At 40.7% G+C, this 23,081-nt stretch overlaps 1 protein-coding gene across 1 annotated transcript in view; it reads left to right on the forward strand.

Moving 5' to 3' along the window:
• WDR63 (WD repeat domain 63) overlaps positions 1-23,081 on the forward strand; it is an 82,958-nt gene that overhangs the window by 46,761 nt on the left and 13,116 nt on the right. Inside the window, exons 14-18 of the mRNA XM_005874585.2 lie at positions 1,295-1,439; positions 3,464-3,551; positions 14,951-15,081; positions 18,771-18,834; positions 22,315-22,445. Of these exons, the coding sequence (XP_005874647.1) occupies positions 1,295-1,439; positions 3,464-3,551; positions 14,951-15,081; positions 18,771-18,834; positions 22,315-22,445 (559 nt within the window). The remainder of the gene's footprint in view (positions 1-1,294; positions 1,440-3,463; positions 3,552-14,950; positions 15,082-18,770; positions 18,835-22,314; positions 22,446-23,081) is intronic.

The raw sequence follows: 23,081 nt of genomic DNA on the forward strand, positions 1-23,081 counted from the left end.
GGCTCCACCTTCGGTCCTTGGGTATCAGGGTTCTCTCCTGTGAGTTTTCCGTTGATTATTCAGGAAGCCTTCTCGTATTTAAGTTGTAATTCCAGCTTGTTCCTGGGAGCATGACCATGCAGATCCTCCTACTCTGCCGCCATTTTTAATCTCCAGAGCTATGTAATTTTGAAACAGTTTTAAATTAACTATAAATATATTATAAAATAAATCTTATTTCATTTGTATTACTCTCCCAAGGATTTATGTTTTTACAGCACAAAAATGATTACTATTTTTAATAATTTTTAATTTTAACAGTGTTATCAAAATTAAATGAATTAATTTTATTTATTAATTGTTAAGATAAATAGATTATTAGTATTAACTAAATAGTTCACATAAATGAATACATGTTTTGTTACTCTTTAGTTACCATCCATTTATCTGAATACATATACATCAAAATATTTAATAATATCTTAAATTAATTAAATCAAGTTACTCATAACCTCAGTGATAGAAATTATGATGCTAATATGACAGACTTTTTGTGGTTTTTATGTTTTTACATAATTAATACAAAGACCCTTTATACTACAGTACTGTACAAGTTTTATTATAAATTTTTACCAAGTTGATTGCACTAAAAATAACACCATTAATATGTGAAACTTATAAATAATTTTCATAAACATTATCTCATCTAATTTTCATAACCAACCTGTGAGGAAGGAGAAAGAAGAGAAATAACATTTATTGGCTACCTACTGTGTAAAAAACACATTAAATCCAACTCCATCTGTATATGTGGTGTTTTCACTATCAGTATATAAATGGAGAGTGGCTGCTAATCTATGCAGGATTTCTTTTGGAGATCATAAAATATTCTAAATCTGATGTGGTTATGGTTGCACAACTCTGGATATATTTAAAACTATTGAAGTGTGCATTTTAAATGGGTGAATTTGGGGGTATCTGAGTTATATTTCAAAAAAATTATGTTGAAAAAAATAAGTGCCACTCTCTTAACTCAATTCTCATATTTTATAATATTAGCTTCAAGACCAGCAAGGTTATTAAGTAACCCTATGAATTGTTATAATTCTCTAAAATAAGAAATAAAAAATAATTTCATAAAAATCTCACTTTCAGAGACATCTACACTAATAAAAGAGAAACATGGTAATTACTTTCAGAGACATTAAAATATAATCATGATCACATTGATAATGTGTAACAGTAAGAATAGTAGTCCTCAGGTTATAACACCTCTTATTTGTACTTAAAAAAAATGTAATCTTTTTTTTAAAAGCACAATATGTTTTTGGGATATCAGACAACAGAAAAGTACAACCATTCAATCAACAGAGAAGAAGAAAGAAGAAAGTATTGAAATTCCTAATGATGTACCATCTACATTTTTGCATCTAGATCTCTCCTGGAAACCTCTCTCTAAGGTAAGTAACAGGATTTATTCTCTATACTATGTAATTCATATGCATAGATATGCATACGTACACTCTAAAAGTAGAGCAGCTCAAATTAACACAGCACTTTATTAACTCATGTATTTATTCATCTAATAAATTCCTTAATTGCATTATTATGATGCCTGACTACATCAAACCAGAATCACAATTATTGTGAACTTGAAATTAATATTTGTTCATGTGTAAGCAAGCCACAACTTACAACTAATTTGCATAATAATTTAATTGCATATCAGTTGATGGTGGGTATGCTCCCATGTTATCCCAAAACAGTTAATTTTGACCTATATTGCAACCAAAATTCCAGATCTTTTGCACATCAATAGTAGGAAAAAGTATTGTAATACCTATAACCACATAAAACTGAAAAGTAGCCCTAGCAGGTTTGGCTCAGTGGATAGAGAGTCGGCCTGTGGACTGAAAGGGTCCAGGTTTGATTCTGGTTAAGGGCACGCACGCACGGTTGCAGGCTTGAACCCTAGCCCTGGCTGGCGGCAGCCTATCAGTGATTCTCTCATCATTAATGTTTCTATCTCTCTCTCCCTCTCCATTCCTCTCTGAAATAAATAAAAACATATTTAAAAACTGTAAAGTAATTGAACAAGAAATTATTGGTACTTACCTTGAATGCAGAGCTTCAAGAAAAGCAATTTTTGTCCAACTAGGTAGCTTAATGGTTGAGCATCAACCTATGAACCAGAAGCTTACTGTTTGATTCCTGGTCAGGGCACATGACTGAGTTGCAGGCTCAATCCCCAGGATGGGGCATACAGGAGGCAGCTGATCAATGATTCTTTCTCATCATTGATTTTTTTTTATCTCTCTCTCCCTCTCCCTTCTTCTCTGAAATCAATAAAAAGATATTTATTTAAAAAAAAAGCCATTTTAATTTAATGCCCTGGCAGAATAGTTCAGTTGGTTAGAGCATCATCCCAATATACCAAGGTTTCGGGTTTGATCCCTGGTCAGGGCACATACCAATGAGTGCATAAATAAGTGGAAGAACAAATCTCTCTAAAAATCAATTTTTTAATTTAAATAAAAGAAAAGTAATACTCTGGTTTCTCTTCAGATTGCATAAATATTTAGCCTTAAAAAAAAGAAAAGCAATTTTAATTTAAGAAAGATATGACTGTAGTGGGTTGTGTCTGGGAAGTATGACTGGACTGCTGGTGTTGATGGCTCTCTTTCTTTGGAATGTCTAAGTCTAATTCCAAACTTAAACCTTTTTTAAAAAATTTGATTTGTAAGTACTTCTAGAATTACATTATTTTGTATTTGAAGAGAGAGCATGAAGGGGTGAGAATTTTCCTGAAGTAACTGGGATTAGAAATTAGAAAGAGAGGATTAGAAATGTTCTGGGCTAGGATTCACTAAGCTTTAAATCATTGAAAAAGAAACAAGCAAACAAAACCTTACCTGAGAATAATGGTACAGCATGTGGACAAACATGCTGATGGAGAAAAGTTGGCAGGGAGCCATGAGGGAATAATGTAAAGTGTGGCCATTTTCTATGATGGTGCAGGCCCAGGGTACTTCTGAAACTCAGGGGCACACCCCCCTCCCACCACTCCCACACACACACACACACACACACACACACCCGCTCCTCCTTCCACCCCCCCTCCCCCACCCAGGGACTCAGCAGTGCTGTGCAGGAGAAAGGTCCCTGCACATATTTCTGAAGCTTTTGTTTAACTGAAAGATTTAGGGAGGATGTGTTAGGAAACAGAAAACAAAACATTTTCAAAAAACACATAAGATTCTGGGATTTGGAAATGAGCCCCCCAGATAAGTTCCCTTGAGTAGCACAGTTTTAGAAACTGTAGTTTAGGCACTTTCCATGGGAAAAGCCAACTAGAAATCTGAGGGAGAAGGGAGAAGGGAGAAAGACAGGGAGGTAGAAAACGGCAATCTGGAGGCAGAAGGGCAAAGCAAGAATGATTTAAGGATATATGGAAATAATCTTCCTTGTATGTTCTTCCCAAAAGCTAAGACTGTCTAAAGGTGAAACAAGTTTAGACCACTGTCCAGTCAAGTTAAGCCTGGGTAAAGACCATCTCATTTACAAAACACAAGGTAAGTGCCTTTATTTAAAAAGCTTTGAAGCTCTGGTCAAGATGGTAACATAGGGAAACGCGGCAATCATCACTCCCCACATCAAAATTACAACTAAAATACAGAACAGCCATCATTCACACCTGAAATCTAGATGAAAGGAAGTCCTACAAATAGGGAAATTAAAGAAGAAGCACATAGAGCAGCCGTGGGCAAACTACGGCCCGCGGGGCGGATGGGGCAGAATCACGGACCAGCTGGTCCCATACCCATGTGTGGTGGTTTAAAATCGGAGGGATATCTTGGCTGTGGAGGTTTCCCTGAGGAGTGAGGGCTCCCAGCCCCACACTAGCCTAGGGTTCCAGTGCTGGAAAGAGAAACCCCCACAGCCAAGACTGACCAGCATACCCTGAGCGACGGATGAATGATTACTCTGACACACGTACTGGTAGGAAAGGTGGAGCTGTGGGGCAGAATCACAGAACCAGCTGGTCCCATACCCATGTGTGGTGGTTTAAAATCGGAGGGATATCTTGGCTGTGGAGGATTCCCTGAGGAGTGAGGGCTCCCAGCCCCACACTAGCTTAGGGTTCTAGTGCTGGAAAGAGAAACCCCCACAGCCGAGACTGACCAGCAGACCCTGAGTGACGGATGAATGATTACTCTGACACACGTTTCTGTGAAAGAGAGGGCTAAGGGACTGCCTGGCTAGAGAAACCAAACACCCTCATTCACCTGCCTCTTCAGGCTTTTATTGTAACAGTAGTTTGGGATAAAGTTTAACTTTTAGATACAATAACCAGGGTAAGCTTTCTTGGGAGGACACAGGTGTCTGCAGTGTCCTTTAGGCATAAAGACTAAGCATTAAATTCCAGCAAATACCTGAGAGCCTGCACATACACAGACTTGTTTGGAAAGATCAGGGAACAATTAGGGACAGTCACCTTCAGCCAACTCCCCTAGGGGATTCTGATAAACAGGGGTGGTTGCCTTTAGCCAACTCCCACAGAAAATTCTTTCAGAATTTCTTCCTTACAAACTTTCCAACCAGGTCCCGTGCTACCCCACACCCACAACTTCTGGCTGTAAAAACTAGCAGGGATTGCGGCTGAGTGACAGGAGGCTGCTGGAGCCACAGGCAGCTCCTCTTAAATGGCCCACACATGGACTCACTCCCCCTGAACTCCAGCACTGGGGCAGGAGCTTGAAAGGAACCTGGGACAATCAGGGAGGAACTAACTTGTCTGGAATCAGGGCGAGAGGTGGACAGGCAGCTTTCTCCCAGACAAAAGTGCTGGCAAAGGCCATTGTTCCTTTGATGAGCCTTCCCTGCCACAGAGCCAACAAACAGTTGACATATCTGAATCGGGAGAAAGACAGGGAGGTAGAAAACGGCAATCTGGAGGCAGAAGGGCAAAGCAAGAATGATTTAAGGATATATGGAAATAATCTTCCTTGTATGTTCTCCATTCAACAGGCCTCTCTCGTCTCATGCTTCAGACATTCCTAAAATCTCTCAAACAAGCAGCAGCTGGCCTGCTGATTTTGCACCTCCTGGGAGGTTCCAGAGCCAGTGCACTGGGTGGTCAGCTTTGAGCACACCAGATTACAACCCTACCAACTCCACGAGTGACACACTCAAGGGGTGGACACAGTGAGCACAAAACCCCACTGAAGCAAGTCCTGCTCTTTAGGGGTGTCTTCTGCACAGCAGGGCTTCCACTTAGTCACAGCTGATCCTCACAATTGATTGGTCTTGGAGTCAATCACCCCTAGTGATGCCAACATCAATCAAGGCTCAACTATAATAGGCACACAGCCCACACAGGGGCACACCTGGAGCACCAGCTCAGGTGATTGGGGAAGCTGAGCCACTGGATACCTACTATACAAGATCACTCTACCAAGTCTGGGAGACATAACAGTTCTACCTAATGCATAGAAACAAACACAGGGAAGCAACCAAAATGGGGAGACAAAGACACATGTCACAAATGAAAAATCAGGAGAAATCTCCAGAAAAAGAAGTAAATGAAATAGAGGCAAGAAAACTATCAAATATAGAGTTCAAAAAAAATGGTTATAAGGATGCTCAAGGAACTTACTGAGTACTTCAAGGAACTTAGTGAGAATTTTAACAACATAAAAAAGGACCAGTCAGAAATGAAAAATACACTAACTGAAATAAAGAATGGTTTACATGGAATAAACATTAGAGGATGCCAAGAATCCAATCAAGAATTTGGAATATAAGGAAGCAAAAGACACCCAATCAGAACAGCAGAAAGAAAAAGGAATACAAAAATATGAAGATAGTGTAAGGAGCCTCTGTACAACTTCAAGCAGACCAACATTTGCATCATGAGGGTGCTGGAAGGAGAAGAGAAGGAGCAAGAAATTGAAAACCTATTTGAAAAAATGATAGAAAACTTCCCTTACCTGGTGAAAGAAATAGACATACAAGTCCAGGAAGCACAGGGAGTCCCAAACAAGAGGAACCCAAAGAGGCCCACACCAAGACACATCATAATTAAATGCCAAGGTTAAAGACAAAGAGAGAATCTTAAAAGCATCAAGAGAAAAGCAGTTAGTTACCTTCAAGGGAGTACCCATACGACTGTCAGCTGATTTCTCAACAGAAACTTTGCAGGCCAGAAGGGAGTGGCAAGAAATATTCTAAGTGATGAAAAGCAAGGACCTACCAGTATAACCAAGGTTACTCTGCCCAGCAGAGTTATTATTTAGAAGTGTGAAGGTCAGATAAAGAGCTTTCCAGACAAGAAAAAGCTAAAGGAGCTCATCACTACTAAACTAGTATTACATAAAATGTTAAAGGGTCTTTTTGGGAAAAAAAAGGAAGAGGAAGAGGAGGAGGAGGAGGAGGAAGAAGAGGGAAAAACATGAACAATAAAATGGCAATAAATACATATATATCAATAATTGAATCTAAAAATCAAAATAAATGAATAAGCAGAACAGAAACTGACTCATAGATACAGAGAACATTTTGATGGTTGCCAAATGGGAGGGGATTTGGGGGGGTGGGGGAAAAAGGAAAAGGGATTTAGAAATACAAATTAGTTATAGCTTATGGACACAGATAATAGACAGGTGAAGGTGTGGAGTGGGAGAGGAGATGGGTGAGGAGGAACAAAGGGGGGAAAATTGGGAACATCTGTAATACTCTCAACAATAAAATAAAATTATAAAAAAATCATTTGATAGTTTGAGTGTTAGTCACTTACATGTCTAAGGTTACTTGCTAGAATAGTCTAATTTGTTAAAAGAGTACCAAAAGTCAAACCCTCCAATATGAAACTTTATAATGGCTACTAGGGGCCCAATGCACAAATTTGTGCACCTTGAAAGGAACTGTAGGCCTTGAGGCTGCAGTGGGCACATGGGCGGGTCTCGGCCCATCCTCCACACCCAGCCTCTCCTGCTGTGGGCCCCTGGTCCCTTGTCTGCCGGCAGCCCCGCTCCCCCTGCTGCTGCCGCTCCCGCACACTGACAGTGCCGCCCCCACTCGCATCCGCTGACAATGCAGAGTGATTGGGGCCAGGGCCAGCAGTGGGTGCGAGCGGGACCAGTGCAGGCAGCAGGTGTGAGCACCTGGTGGGACTGTAGCACATGGGAGCAAAGAATTTTCAGTAACCACAAGAGGCTCACCCCAATGACAGCAACCAGAGCCCCGCCTTGGTCTGGCGTCCCCACTCACCTGCTCCATCATCCCGCCATGGCCGATGCCTGCCATGTTCCGCGCTCTGCTGCCTGCTGCCAACACCCGCCAAGTTCCGCGCACACGCCCCCTGGTGGCCAGCGCACATCATAGCGACTGGTTGTCCAGTTGTTCCACTGTTCAGTCTATTTGCATATTAGGGTTTTATATATATAGATAAAGCTATAGCCAACACATTAAAACTGTCTTCACACACAAAAAGATTTGAAACAATTTACTTCAATTCAGTTTCACAAACATTTATTGAGTACATTCATGTATTTTTGAAAACTTAATACATTTTAAAAATTTAATGAAGCCCACATAATGAATATGAATATGCTCAAAGAATAATTCTATAGAATGAAACATACCTCAACTCTAGCAAAATCAGTTATGAAGTACTAAGAAACACAATTACTATTCTCAACCTGAATATAATAAAAAAATTTAATATTTCTACAGCACCATGATAAAACTGAGTAAAGAAATAATAATTTACTTTTAAATCTATCTCAACCCATACACCTTTGTTGAAATAATTGAAGGATGCACATGTAAGCTATCAAAACTCTTAAAATAAAAGTATGCTTGAATATCCCACCTTGAGAACAATGCATAATAAAAATGTACAAGAGTCACCAGTAACTATAGTATTTTCAAAACATTTGCCTTTATCAAAAGGATTTTCTTTTAAAAATTAAAAAAAAATTTTTTTAATTTCAGAAAGGAAGGAAGAGGAAGAGATAGGTAGAAACATTAATTATGAGAGAGAATCATTGATCGGCTGCCTTCTGAACGCCCCCTGTTGGGGATTGAGGCTGTAACCAAGGCATATGCCTTGACCAGGAATGGAACCGTGACCTCCTGGTTCATGGTTCCACACTCAACCACTGAGCCACACCAGCCGGGCATCCATTTATACATTTCGTAGTCTTCAATTAAATGATAGGACATCTAAAAAACAAACAAACTCTATTATACATCTAATACCCAGCTTGGGCAAAACTTACTTTGAAGCCGTGTGTTTTGTAGATACAACCAAAAACCTCATAAAAAAATTAAAACTTCCTTTTGAGGTTCTAGCCAGTGAACATCTGCTCACTGTGGGCCTACAAGATTTCTACTTACATGACCTGGAAGACCTGTAGGCTTGAAGAGAGATTCATCCATAGTCAATGTAATGGAAAACTCAGAGACTTGAACACTTTTCTTTTAAAATAAAAATGTTGGTGTGTTTTTTTTAAATTGATTTGAGAGAGAGAGAAAGGGAAAGGGATAGAGAGATAGAAACATGGATGAGAATCATTGATAGGCTGCCTCCTGCATGCCCCCTATCCGTGATTGAGCCAGCAACCTGGGCATGTGCCCTGATCAGGAATCAAACCAGTGACCTCTTGGTTCATAGGTAGAAGCTCAGCCATTGAGCCACACCAGCTGGGCTGGGAGTGATATCTTTTAAAGTTTGGTTTTTCCTTATTCACTTTTAACAACTTTATTGAGATGTAATTGACATTCAATAATATGCACAAGTTAAATTGTTCAATTTAATATGTTTTGACATATTAAAAACCTATGAAATAATCATTATAATCAAGGTAACAAACATATTCATCACTCTCAAAAGGAATTTCCTTTATAATCTCCCCCACCTCCACCCCCAGTCCACCACTGATCTTTCTACCACTCTCTATCAGTTTGCATTTTCTATAATTTTATGTAACTCATACAATATATACTTATTTTTGGTCTGGTTTTTTTTAAATCAGCTTAATTATTTGGGGATCCATTCATACTACTGTGTGTTTAAATAGTTCATTCTTTTTTATTCCAAACTAGTAGTTCATTATATAAATATACCATAGATGTTTACCCATTCACTTGTTAATGGGCTTTTGGATTGTTTTCAGCGTAAGACTATTACAAATAGACTTTCTGTGAACATTCATATACAAGTCTTTGGACATATGCTTTCAATTGTCTTGATAAGTACCTAGGAGTGGAATAATTTGATTATATGACAGGTTTATGCTTAACTTTTTAAGAAACTGTCAAAGTATTTTCCCAAGTGGTTGTACCATTTTACACCCCCACTATCAGTGTATGAGGGTTCCAGTTTTTCCACAGAATCATTAGTCTTTTAAATCTAACCTTTCTAAAAGGTGTGTGGTGATATCTCATTTGCATCTACCTAATGACTAAAGGTGTTGAGCGTCACGTTATTAGATATATAAATGTTTAGGATTATTACATCCTCTTGATGTGTTGGTAATATCCTTTATTCTGAAGTCTACTTTGTCTAATATTACTATAGCCATCTAGCTTTCTTTTGGTTAGTGTTAGCATGGTATATCTTTTTTTTTTTTTATCCTTTGACTTCCTACCTGTTTGTGTCTTATATTTGACATGCATTCTTATAGATCTTGCTTTTAAAAACTCCAATCTGGTTATCTCTGTCTTTGAGACATTTAGAACATTTAGATTTAATGTGCTTATTGATATGATTAGTTCTTTCCCTTTTTTATTGAATTTATTAGGGTGACACTGATTAACAAAATTATACAGGCTTCAGGGGCCCAATTCCACAACACATCATCTGTACACTGTATTGTGCATTCACCATCCCAAGTCAATTCTCTGTCCATCACCATTTATCCCCACTATACCCTCCGTCACCTCCCACCACCCCCTCCCCCAGCAATCACCACACTGTTGTCCATGTCCATGCGTTTTTTGCTCAACGCCCCCCTCAGGACCACCACCCCACCCCCGGTCTTTTGTTCTGTCTCTCAGGGATTAAAGAATGTCCTTTGTGCTCTAATGTCCAATTTTTGAAAAACTATAATTTCATATATTCGGCCTGTTTGGGTTGCTTTAGGTGAGAGAGCTTAAGTGCAGTACTAATTGCTCCATCTTGGCCACAGCAGAAGTTTCTCTAAAGTGTGTTTTTAAAAATTCACTATGAGATATGACTTTTTAAAAACAAATGTATCTAAACTTTAATGTCTTTAGAACATGCGTGTCATTTCTGTTGATCCTTCATTTCTTTACCAGTATTAGACTCCTAGGCTATGTCTTTCTGCAGATTGCCTAAATTCAGTACCATTTCAGATGGCAGAGGCCTTGTTTCCCCCTAAAAGCACATTATATTTCATTTTAGTGTAGGCACTTCTAACTTTATGGAACAGATGCATAATGCCAGATGTGATCAGAAGCATTATATAAAAATATTGCGATCCTTTACTTTTTAAAAGAATAATGTTTACACTGTTATGTCTCTCTCTCTATAAACTGTGTTTATGTAAAACATTAAAGTTTTGCAAAGTGCCGGGCTCTGAGGAGGTAGCTGTGAAAAAGACAAGTCCCTCCTCTCACGGGTTTGCATTCTCGTTGGAGAGACACTAAAATCCATAAAAGTACATACCTGCCTCCAGTTAAGGAGGTGCCTGTTTAAAACGAGGAGCCTTGAAGCGTGCCCCAAATGTCGTCAAACAGGAATATTCCTCATCAAATGACTTTCTCTTTCCAGACAAAGTCATTTTAGGGGGTTTCTTAGAGAAAGGTATATTTAGCTAAATCAGTTCATGAAGGGAATGGACATTTTTTAGATTCTCAGCGGAGACTCTAGTTGGCCTTGCCCCCTTATGTGTGTCTAGAAATCCACGTTACCGACAATTCCACAGGTCCTGGGCAGAATTAAATTTCACCTGGTAATGCCACGGAGCTTGCTAACAGAATGCCTCTCATCTCGAAAGGCAGTTACTATGGCCATGACCTGCTTCCTGTGTAGTCGACTCGCTTTCGGGACTTGTTGGAGCTCGAACTATGGTATTTTGGGTCTCCTTCAGACACACCGACAGTTGTCCACCTACTCTGGCCTGACTTGGATCTGTTGGCGAAAACACAGTCATATGCTTTTTCATCATCACGTTTTGCTTACTGACCCTATTGTGGTTCTGAATCACAAGTCCCGGCTCTTCTCAAGGCCTCGCTGTCTCAGCAGCAGTGCCTGGTCCTCCGTTGCCATCTCGTGGCCATGGGCCACTCACGCTTTACCTGCCATTTTAGGTCATAACGGTGCCCTTCTAAGCAGTAGTGGTTTTAAGAAGTCCGATATTTATTCCAATGAGGAAACCTTTGCTGTGATAGTTTCGGAACTCCTCTTTTGGGATTACCTTCAGAGCCTGTGTCATATTCCTCTAAGTAATGTGGTGTAATGGTTAAGGGTGTGGCTTCTGGAGTCAGTGGTTTGGATTTAAATCCCAAAGCCACAATTTATTCTTTCACCGGGTCAAATTACTCTACCACCCTGTGCCTTTTCTTTTCTTTTTATCTAGCTTGAAAGGAGAGAGGAGAAAATAGGGGGCGGGGGGTGGCGAGTAAATGATAAAGGTAAGCACCTCACAGGGTACTATGAAGATAAAATGGGTTTAGACATGTAAAGCTCTAAGAACAGCAAGCACATCATGAACCCACAATAAACATTAACCACTGAGTCTGAGATCTTGGCCAAGTTACTTAGCCTCTCTGAGCCTCCTCTGACTCGTTCCTGAAGGAGGATTAATGTTTACCCACCTTGAGTTGTGAGGACTGAATGAAATGGTTCATGAGCACACAGTTTCGTGCCTGGCATGTGGTAAGCCTCCGATAATTGTTAGCGGCTATTGATTTTACTCTCCTCGGTGATGGAAAATCCATGACCCATAAGGATGGCGTTGAATTTAATAAACTGGCCATTTATTTCAGTCAAGTTTGAGTAAACAAAGTTGATGATAACCTTTTTCTTTGACAACCTCCTCTTTGGCTCTACCACATTAAACACGACCGACGAAGCCCCTTTCCTTGGCTTTTCTGATATTTCCTCAGTGTCTCTCCTCTCTCTTCTTTCCTGCTTCCTTTTACCCTGCTGCCCCATCATTGAACGTACCTCGAAATCTAACGTCAGCTGTGTGCTTTCTCATCGCACTCTCCTTTGGGGATGTGGTCTACACTCTTACCTCTGCCAAGAAGCCTCCCCCTCCTTTCTCTCCTTCTCCTGGGTTTGAACCCAACCTTTCCCTCAAAGTCAGTCTGCCCAGAACAGAATTTGCATCCCCCCCAGACTCTTTCCTCAGGCCCCCCATGTCCACTCTCTCACTCAGGATAATTAAGTTGTCCTTCGCAATGCATCTCACACGTGCCTCTTCCCTTGCATTACTAGTAGTGCCCCCTGAATCAGTCTCTTGTGTTCCCTTGTGAGATCAGAAGGCTCCAAATTTTCCATCTTCAACCCCCTCAGGAAACTATTTTGAGCACATACTCCCAATGAACATGTGTTTATTTACAAATTATATAGGTGCTCTACTCTACGAACAGAGACTTTCCCCCCCAATTTGTATGCCAGCTTTATTAGGTTTGGTCTCTAACCCCGTTACAGCCTGTTTTACTTTAAGCACGGCTTACATTCTTTATATAATTTTTTTTCAATTACAGTTTGCATTTAATATTATTTTGTATTGGTTTCAGGTGTACAACATAACATAGTGGCTAGACAATCATACTTTACAAAGTGTTCTCTGTGACATTTCCTGAACCCAAGTGGCACCATAGTTATTCCAATAATATTGATTATATTCTCTATGCTGTACTTCACATCCCCATGACTATTTTGCAACTACCAGTCTGTACTTCTCAATCCATTTATGTTTTTCACCCAGTACCCTCAACCCCCTTCCCCTCTGGCAACCATCAGTCTGTTACCTGTATCTATGAGTCCGTTTCTGTTTTGTTTGTTCCTTTATATTGTTTTTTAGATTCCACATATAAGTGAGATCCTACTAATGTACTTATGTATATTATTTAAAAAGAGAAAAACAGACGTTGAAATAAGAGTGAAGAACTTGAAATAAATATTTTAATGACTTTAATTTTCTATATTAAATGGATACACAATGCCAGTTTGCTCTTGCTAAATATATTATGAGTACCTTTAGGTAAGAACAATGCGTTTGAATGTGCCTAGCTATTTCTGAATGTTGACTGACACTTTGTAACACAGCTATTTAAAGATCTGGATCCATGGTTGGCTTAACTTGGATACTTGTTTTTAATGTCTTAGCTAATGGAAAAAGGGGCCCCTCAAAACACGTAGATCCCAAACAATGGAAGTGTTGGTTACCTAAGTCATGATAATTATTTTTTACTTTTGTTCAGAATTATGCTAAAGATTTTTTGAAATGCAATATATATTTTTAGTATAGCTGGTGTTTTCTTCTCCTATTTTAGTTTTCATTTATGTGTGTGTTGGTTGGTTTTTATGTTCGTTTTTTGTTTTCCCATGGGTGATATAACCCAGGAGTTATATTGAGGAGATGTGGTGAGGAGGGTTTTGTGAGCACATTTTCTCTACCACCTTTCCCTCAAATTTAACATCACATTTCTTAAAAACTAATAAGTGACCTGGAAAAGTGTCCAAGATATATCTTTAAGAGAATAGACAAGTAGGATACAACACTTAACATACCCAATTTTAAAAAATACACACACACACACACACATACACATACACATACACACACACAAAAGAAACTAGAAAAAAATACGTGAGTATTTTAATAGTGGTTATTTCTGGTAGGTATGAAAATGGATACGTTTTGTAATTTTCCTCATGCTTTTCTCTGTTTTCCAAAGCTTCACTAAGTAACATTTATTAATTTTAGATAATAAAAATGTATTTGTTTTAAAACAAAATGACATCAGATACTTTTAAAAAGAAAGAAGTTTCAGATAACATTTGAATTTCAGCCCCCAGATTAGCTCTGCTGTTACTGTTTGCATGTATAGTTGTAGCCATAATACAGTGCAGTCATTGATATTCATAAATAATAAATCCAGGCTAATCAGAAAACAAACAATGTCATATATGCTGTGCTTATGACAAACAAGTAATACATTCTAGATGGATTTATTTTTTAGAAGTTAAAAGAATTTTCACACTTGAAAAACTAATCTTGAATTGCTTGAAAAACTTCCGTTTGATGCCAACTGAATAGAAATGACAGGAGTTTCTCATTAGAAAAGCTTATTGAGCACATCAAGGGTGATATAACTGAGGGGATATGTTGTGTCCAATTTTTACTATAAATAATTTTGCAATGGTGGAAATACATAGAAGTGGTTTATATATATTTATTTTTTTATTTTTATTTCAGAGAGGAAGGGAGAGATAGAAACATCAATGATGAGAGCGAATCATTGATCGGCTGCCTCCTGCACACCCCCAACTGGGGATCAAGCCCGCAACCTGGGAATGTGCCCTTTACCAGAATGAAACCCGGGACCCTTCAGTCTGCCGGTCAACGCTCTATCCACTGAGCCAAACTGGCTAGGCGAAATGGTTTTCAAATATGCCATGAACCCTTTCAGAGCCCCTGCAAAGTAGGCAGGTGGGTCTCCCCATTACCACCCGGGTAATACTTCAAAGAGCAATGCGGCTTCCACCAGTTTTACATACAGGGGTCTTACATAAGCTTTGTTTTGAAAAAAGAAAAAAAGCATTCCACTGCTAAACTAGAGGTCTAAAAATGCTGGGATTTTCACTCATCCCACCTTGGAGGTTAGGGGACAGATGTGTAAGACAATAGACAGAAAATATAAACTACCTATATTTTTAAAGATCATTCACTATAAATATGTGCTTCTTCTCTCCATACTCCTCTGAAAGAGAGAGTGTTAGTTCAGAACATAGTCGTAAATACTGAAGAAATGAACCCGTACCAGAACCTGGAAAGTGGGTTGGCCAATCTCCTCAGGCCGATAGAGGACTTCTGCACAAAGTTCTTTGTGGGAACAGAGGTGAGTTGGAATTATCTGTTTTTAAAATGAATATTTCTAATGACATTGAAATATGTGATAACCCCTATTGTTCATGTTTGCTTTATGAAAGCTTACAATATTTATACCTTTTATATTTTAAAATGCTTATTTGCACTTAAAATTGTTAACCTCCATTGTTAACCTCATAGATTCATATTTAAAGTGTTCCTGAACAAACATGGAAAAAAATCTATAAAATTAAACATGACCCTTTTCACCAGTAATGTATTGATTAACCTGCAAATTTTATCAAACACCTATATGCCATATGGAAGAAACCATGCTAAGTGTTAAAGATTTGCTAAGAAAATATATTGTTTTGTTAGGTCAGCATCATCTATTAGGAAAGATAGTAAAAAAAAAAACCTCAATTCAAATGATCAATAACACCTGGATATAATGATAATGGCTGCCATTTTTTAGTATCTACTATAGTAAATAAAGCAGGCTCACATTTTTTTGGACATTTTCTATATAGCAGGGTCTGGGCCAGTTATTTTCCAAATTATATCTCATTTAATCTTAATAATCTTATAAGGGTGATATTATTATTCCCATTTTACAGATGAAGAAATGAAGCTCAGAACTTCCTCTCACAATCACACAGAAGCAGAGATGTCTATTCATTCATGACTCTATTCTCCTGAAATAAAGTGTTTTTCTCCCAGGCCATACCACTGTGGGAAGATGCCATCGCTCAGTCTCACCGAATGCAATTTGTGTTTGCACTTTAATAGGATGAGGGATTAGTCAGTTCCTCCAGATCAGGAGAATGGACTGCCTGCCAGGCACTGTGCTAGGCCCTGGATCAGAAATGAATCCATAGCACAGTCCCTGTCCTCAGGGTGCTCGGTGCCTAGTTAAGGAGCAGACACATTGACAGCATGCCTACCCCAGTTCAGAGGCTAAAGGGCCAGGAAGGAGGAGGTTGGGAGAGGTGGTCTGTGAGCTGGCTGGACAGTGGAGGTTTCAGAGGCACCTGAAAGATCAGGGTGAGATACAAGGAGCAGAAGGAACAGCCTGGACAGTATTTTGGAGTTATGAGAGTCTGGGGTCTGTCTGGGGATAGTGGAATGGTTTGGTGCAAGAAGGAAAGCTATGCCTAGAATGCTAGGTTGGGGTCCAACCAAAGGGCCTTTTCTGCCAAGGTAGGGAATTTGAATTTAAGTTGGTAAGCAACGGAACACTACTGAATAGATATATGTTTTGTAACCTGGGTTTCAACCAAATTTTTTAGAAAAGTATTTTTAATTCTGAAAAAATATATAACAAACTTTACCATCTTAGCCATTTTTAAACGTACAACTCAGTGGTAGTAGGTACATTTATACCACTGAGCAACATCAGCACCATTCATCTCAAGAAGTTTCTCATCATCTCAAACGGAAATGCTGTACCCATTCAAGCCATAGCTCATCATTTCCTCATGCCCACTCCCATGGCAACCACCATTGTACTTTCGGGCTTATGGATTTGACTATTCTAGCTACCTTGCATAAACAGAATCATATAATTTTTGTCCCTGTGAACACCAAAATTTTAAAGCCGGGCAATGACAGCTTTAGAAAGATAAATAATGCAAGATCTTAAAACAGAAATTAAAGCAGCCCTGGCCTGGTAGCTCATTGGGTTAGAGCATCGTTCCGATATGCCAAAGTTGCAGGTTTGGTTCCCCAGTCAGGGCATAAATAAGTGGAATAACAAATTCTCTCTCTCTCTCTCTCTCTCAAGTAAGTAACTGAAATTTTTAAAAAGAGAGATTAAAACATAACACCATTTGCTTAAACTCTTCAGTGATGACTCAGTGAAACATGAATAAAATCTGAACACCTCACCCTGTAGCCTCTAAGATTCTGTATGATTTGCCTCCTTCCTGTCTCTCCATCCCTGTCTGCACCAATCTCCCACACTCTGGCTTTTCGTTCGTTCTTCTTGTACACTAGACTCCTGCCTACCTAGCCCTTGGTTTGGAATTAACTTCCATCATCATTCAACAGATATTATTGAGCATTTACTATATGCCCGGCACTGTTCTTGGCCCAGGAGAGAGAGCAGTGAATAAAATAGACAAAATCCCCTGCCCTCATGAGGCCGCTGACATTCCAATGGAATGACCTTCTCCAACCCTTGGCAGGGCTAATCCTGCTCTGGGACCTGGGCTGGCTGGTGCAGGGCTGAAGCAGGAAGGAGTGGTGCCCTGGAGGCAGAGAGATCAGACTGAGGGGAACTTCAGGAGGGGCCAATCCAGAGACAAAGAGGGCTTGACCAAGGTGCCAAGAGTATCAACACGGAGGTTGAAGGAATGGAATTATCAGAACGAGGTAATGGGATGGAGAAAGACGTGAAGGTTTCCAACTCTGTGGCTGCTGATGTAATGGGCACTCGACACAAACGTATTGACCTGATTCAAACTATTCTGCTTTGACTTGGTTTAATTTCAGTGCTGCATGTAGCAGCTATGAGACCCAGGAGATATCAGTAACTCTCTTACGGGACTTGGTGAGGGCTGCCGTCACAAAGATAAAGCTCCTAGCATTTCTGGCAAACACTGGGTGCTCAGTGAATGGTAACTATGAGGGGGCGTGCCACAGGCCGTGGGCCAGACATGTACAGTCTGTCTTTGCCCTTAGACTGTGACCGTGAATGGAGGGAGCACCTGTCCTCTGACTCTGCATTTCCAGCACCAAACACAGGCCTCTGTTAAATGAATTAACACGGATGAGTAAAGGGCAGATGAGCAAATGAGTGGGCCCTGGCCCCAGTCAAATACCCTTCACTTTGCATAAATCAAGTGTTCTCCCATCTCCCCTCCCTCGCCTACGCATCCCATTCCATCTTCTCCTCCGAATCCTCTCAACTTCTATTTTTATACAACCTTCTCTGTGTTTTTCTCTTATTATCCCCGTGTGTGTGTGGGGGGGGGCGGGGGGGGATTGAAATTAGGAAACTGCATTTGAGTAAGTCATTAAATTTCTCCGAGTCTCAGTTATTGCATCTATAAGACGAAATTTGGAGGGACTGAATTTTTTCCTCTAAACTGCTCCCACCTCTGCCACTCGCTGGTTCTGTCCTTCCCATCTGTGCGGCCATTTCTGCCTCTTCTCTACGCCTTCCCCTCCCCCGAAAATGGTCATTGGTGGAACTGGAGTATATATTACTTATTATGTCATTTGGGTGGAACTTAGTTTCCGGTTCTCAACTTTAAATGGTAATGAGTACCATGTTATGAATTCTTTTTTCCTCTTTCACTCTTATCCCGCAAATGTTTGCTCAGTACTGCTGTGCAACATGCTGAGAATAAATCACTAAGTTGGACAAGACCCCTCTCTCCCCGGAGCTTTCAGTCCATCGGGACAATTTCCTGTTGAAAACAAACGCTTTGGAAACCCAGCAGTTGAGACTTGTGTACGTAGATGATCTCCATAATAGATGATTCTCCACGTCACTGTGTGTAGATAAAAACTCATCAAACTCATTTTTTGTTGTTGTTGTTTGAGATAAACTCAAGTAATCATTTTGAGCCTTTTCCCACCGTTGTACCAAATTATCACTTGATTAAATTCACCGGTTGCTCTGTGTTTGTTACAATCAGTCTTAGCACATGAATAAGAGAGGGTTTTGTCCCTTAAGTGGCCATTGTACTCACCAGGAATCTGTGATATTTTTAGGAAGGTGAAGTGTTATACTCAGATTGGAAAATGGAAAGAGACCCTGAAACTGGCCGATTGATGAGTAAGTTTGGATGAGTGTTCCATCATTAATAGGTTGTGCCTTTTTGAACAAAGTACTGATAACCCCGGCTTTGCTAATGGGAGGGAGGGCCCCTGAGGGTCTGACTTTACACGTGTTACTCAGAGTGAGGGCCTCAGACCAGGCAGGGCCTCAACTGAGAGCGTGTTGGAAATACAGAACCCTGGATCCTGCCCCTGAATCTGTGAATTTTAATAAAATTCCCCAGGTCATTTGTTTTCACACCAAAACTTGAGAGCACAATTTTTAAAATAACCACACTGTTTCAATCATTCAACAACCTGGTAGTTCATCTAGGTGAGAAATCTGAGTCAGTGTGAAGTTATAAGCTAAATGTATGATGCTCTTGAAGCCCTCGGGAACATATGGGAGAAGTACCTGCAGGACCCTCCTTTGGGGTCGGGTATTTGGGGCAGCTGAGCAGAGAGAGGTATGAGGGTCACACCCAGGTGTGAGCAGGAATCAGTCAAGATTCAGGCTCCTCAACAAACAAAGCTCCCTGTCAAAGCTCAGAGCCTTGGGGTTGCCTACAATGACAACTACTTTACTTTAAAGCTTTGGGATCTTCAAGGCATAAGAATATATTTGAACCACAGTTCAACCCATGGAACAACGGTAAGCACAGGAAGAGGCAGCTCCTGGGAAAGAGGCAGCTCCTGGGACGGCTGGAACACCGCACAGCAGTGAGGTGGAGCAGCCGGGCTAGGTTTGCCCAAGGGAAGCTGGCCAGCCCGTGAGTGTTTGGACAAATGGCCACATGAGTGACTGACAGGGTTGGAGGTCAAAGCCACAGCCCGCAGGGAACAGCAGCTGGGGCTCGATCTTCACTCCTTTCACTTCTATCAATTGAGTTGGGTTCCCAGACAAGCGGCTGCCTCAGACCTGGGAAGGCCTGCTTTGTCAGCATTGCCTCCAGGTAGCTATTTTAATCTAGAAACAAAAGCATTCCTGCTTTTCTAATATAGTGTCCCCTGACTAGAAACCCAAATGTGTGTTATTGATAGGAGTGGGGCATTGAGAGAGGATTTGTGACCCAAGGGAGGGTCAACTGAATGAATTTATTCCTGATTCTGTGATCTGAAGTTGAATTAAAAATGATATATTGGATACAATGAATTACAATCAGCTACTTTTATGCTTATTCATGTTTCTATTTATTCAATAATTTGTCAGTGTTCACTGTGCACATACTGCATGCCAGGCACCGTGTAACATGGCAGCATCTCCACCACACCCTGGGACACAAGCTTGATGCCATGACTTGGTAACACACAGGTGGACACTGGTTCCTCCTGATCTCAGGGATTTTCTGGAGGCCTCACCTCCCGCTTCCTAAACTGCTTTTGAGGAGGCCCATGACAAGCAGGTTTCGTTGTTTTTTAAATATATTGTTTTTCTAAGAGAGAGGGAGGAAGGGGGAGGAAGGGAGAGAAAAAAAACATCCATCAGCTGCCTCTTGAACACCCCCTACTGAGGATCGAGCCTGAAACCCAGGCATGTGCCCTGACCCAGAATCGACCGGCAACCTTCTGATGCCTGGGATGATGCCCAGCCCACTGAGCCACATCGCCCAGAGCTGGTTTAGTTAAATTTTTTATGAACTTTATTCCATTTATAGAATAATCAATGACAATAAATTTAAAAACCAAGAGCTTTCTGTTTGAACCTCCCTGATGTTTGTTTGTTCTTTCTTTCTTACTCATTTATTCATCAAATGAAAGTGCCAGGCACTGGTGATATAAAGATGAACAAGATATGATCCTCCCCTCGAGGAGTCCCATGATCTGTTGGAAAGGTTAAACACATAAACAAATGACTGATTCTCTTGGGCTCTTAAGAAACAGCCCCACTGAAGAGAGACACAGGTGAGCAGTGTCCTGGAGGGTGCACTGCAGTTTTCCAAATGGAGAAGACGGAGAAAGACCAGGGGACAATGAGGAAACAGGGACATCTCAAGGCCAAACCAAAGCAATAGAAAGGGCAACTGCAGCAGAAGAGGCGCAGGAGGGACAGTTAGGCCAAGAGACACGAGTGCCCTCCTAAGAGCTTTGGACTTTACCCTAGAGTCACTGTATAATGAGACAATCACTCTGGCAGGAAAACAGGGCTGGATTCATTTATTGGCGAGACTTGCCATGGCCAGTGCCCTTCTAAGAGCTTTGGGCTTTACCCTAGAGTCACTGTATAATGAGAAGATCACTCTGGCAGGAGAACAGGGGCTGGATTCATTTATTGGCGAGACTTGCCATGGCCCTCCCTGGGGCTTGTGGGTGTGGGCAGCAGGAAGTGGGATACATCCAGCTCTGAGGACAGGCCTGGGGGAATGGGAACCCAAGCAATGGCACAGTGAACACACCGGAGTGGCAGAAAGCCCCAGGGCCTGGGCAGAGACCACAGGGAAGTCTTGATCTTTAAGTCCAAACCTGCTCCTCCACTGGTCTTCCCAGTTTCCATAAATATAAACTCCACGGAGCCAGCGCTTTACCAGAAACCTGGCTGTTATTCTCAGCACGTCATCTCTCTCACCCCTCCTATCCAAGCCATCGCCAAGCCCTGTCAATTTCAGCTTGCAAATATGTCTTCATTATCTACTCTTCTCCATTGGACCTTCATCTAAGTCAGCATCCACTCTCACTAGAACTACCACCTAACCCCCTCTGGTGTTCCCTCTTTGCTTTTACCTGCTGCCAATCTGCTCTCCCCACAGCAGACAATCTTCTGGAAATTTCATTCAGATTGCCTTCTAGGCCTGAAGCACTCATTAAACATGTTACACGGAGAATATAACCTGAACACCTTTCCTGCAAGGCCCTGCATGGTCTGTAAACTCCTGGTCCCCGTTTGTTTTGTATGTCTCACACTGGGATTACCAGACTCAATCTTACTGCCCTCTACAAATTTAAAAAGAGCCCGGCTGGTGTGGCTAAGTGGTTGAGCAACGACCTATGAACCAGGAGGCCACAGTTCAATTCTGGGTCAGGACACATGCCCGGGTTGCAGGCTCCATCCCCAGTAGGGGGTGTGGAGGAGATTGGCTGCCATTCATTCTCATCATCTCTCTCTCTCTCTCTCTCTCTCTCTCTCTCTCTCTCTCTCTCTCTCATCTCTCCCCCTCTTCCTTCCTCTCTGAAATCAGTAAAAATGTTTATTTTATTTAAAAAATAAAAGTAAAATATAGTACCTGGTACATATAGGTGACAAATTGAATGAATTAATGAATGAGTGAATAAATGAGTAAGAACATGAAGCATTCCTCTGAAAAGTGGCCTTGATGGGAAATTCCATGGACGTTTTATAAAAAGAGGAGGAGCTATTCCTCGATTCGTTCACCCCAACTGACCTCTGGTTCTTTACTCTTGGATCTCATTAATCAAGACCTGTCCAGTAGAAGTCACTTCATTCTTTATTGCAGAAATGTGTACAGTGTTATTAAAGATGGAATGGCCTTTCCCACCCCAACAGCAAAGAAGCCCCTGAGCCTCAACACCGTCCATGATGGTGCCATCCACACTATTCAGAGGTCACCCTTTTACAGTGACATCATCCTCACCGTTGGGGGGTGGAACCTGGCCATCTGGAAGGAAAGTGTCCTGGTAAGTTGCTTGCAACGTGGAGAAATGGGTGTGTGATCCTTTGTGATTGAGAAAAACAATAGGAACAACAGACTGTTCTGACATAACAGTGCCTTTGGGGAACTTTTTAGAGAAATTGAAACAGATGGCCTGGCTCCAGCTTGTAGGCAGAACTGCTATAAGCCCTTTGAAAACCCAACCATTTGCTTTTCTTTCCTGAGGGAAGGAAACATTTACAAGTCACTTGTTCTCTGAAAGCTAACAGTCTTTTCTTTTATATATACACTAGAGCAGTGATGGTGAACCTTTTGAGCTCGGCGTGTCAAAATTTTGAAAAACTTAACTCTGGTGCCGTGTCACATATAGAAATATTCATAATTTTTTTTGATATTTGCAGCCATAGTAAAAAAAAGATTTATATTTTTGATATTTATTTTATATATTTAAATGCCATTTAACAAAGAAAAATCAACCAAAAAATATGTATAAATTGAACAAAAACAGAAAAACAATGTACATTTAGGAAAAAATAATAATAAAAACAATGATAATCAAATGGTATGAAAACTAGAAATTAGTGACATTTTTGGTGCTGAAGTTTGTCTGCTAATTCTTCGATTGCAGGTTCATACTTGGTGCACTTCAAGGCCAAGCAAG

Source organism: Myotis brandtii, unplaced genomic scaffold (genome assembly GCF_000412655.1).
Source record: "Myotis brandtii unplaced genomic scaffold, ASM41265v1 scaffold446, whole genome shotgun sequence".
NCBI lineage: Eukaryota > Metazoa > Chordata > Mammalia > Chiroptera > Vespertilionidae > Myotis > Myotis brandtii.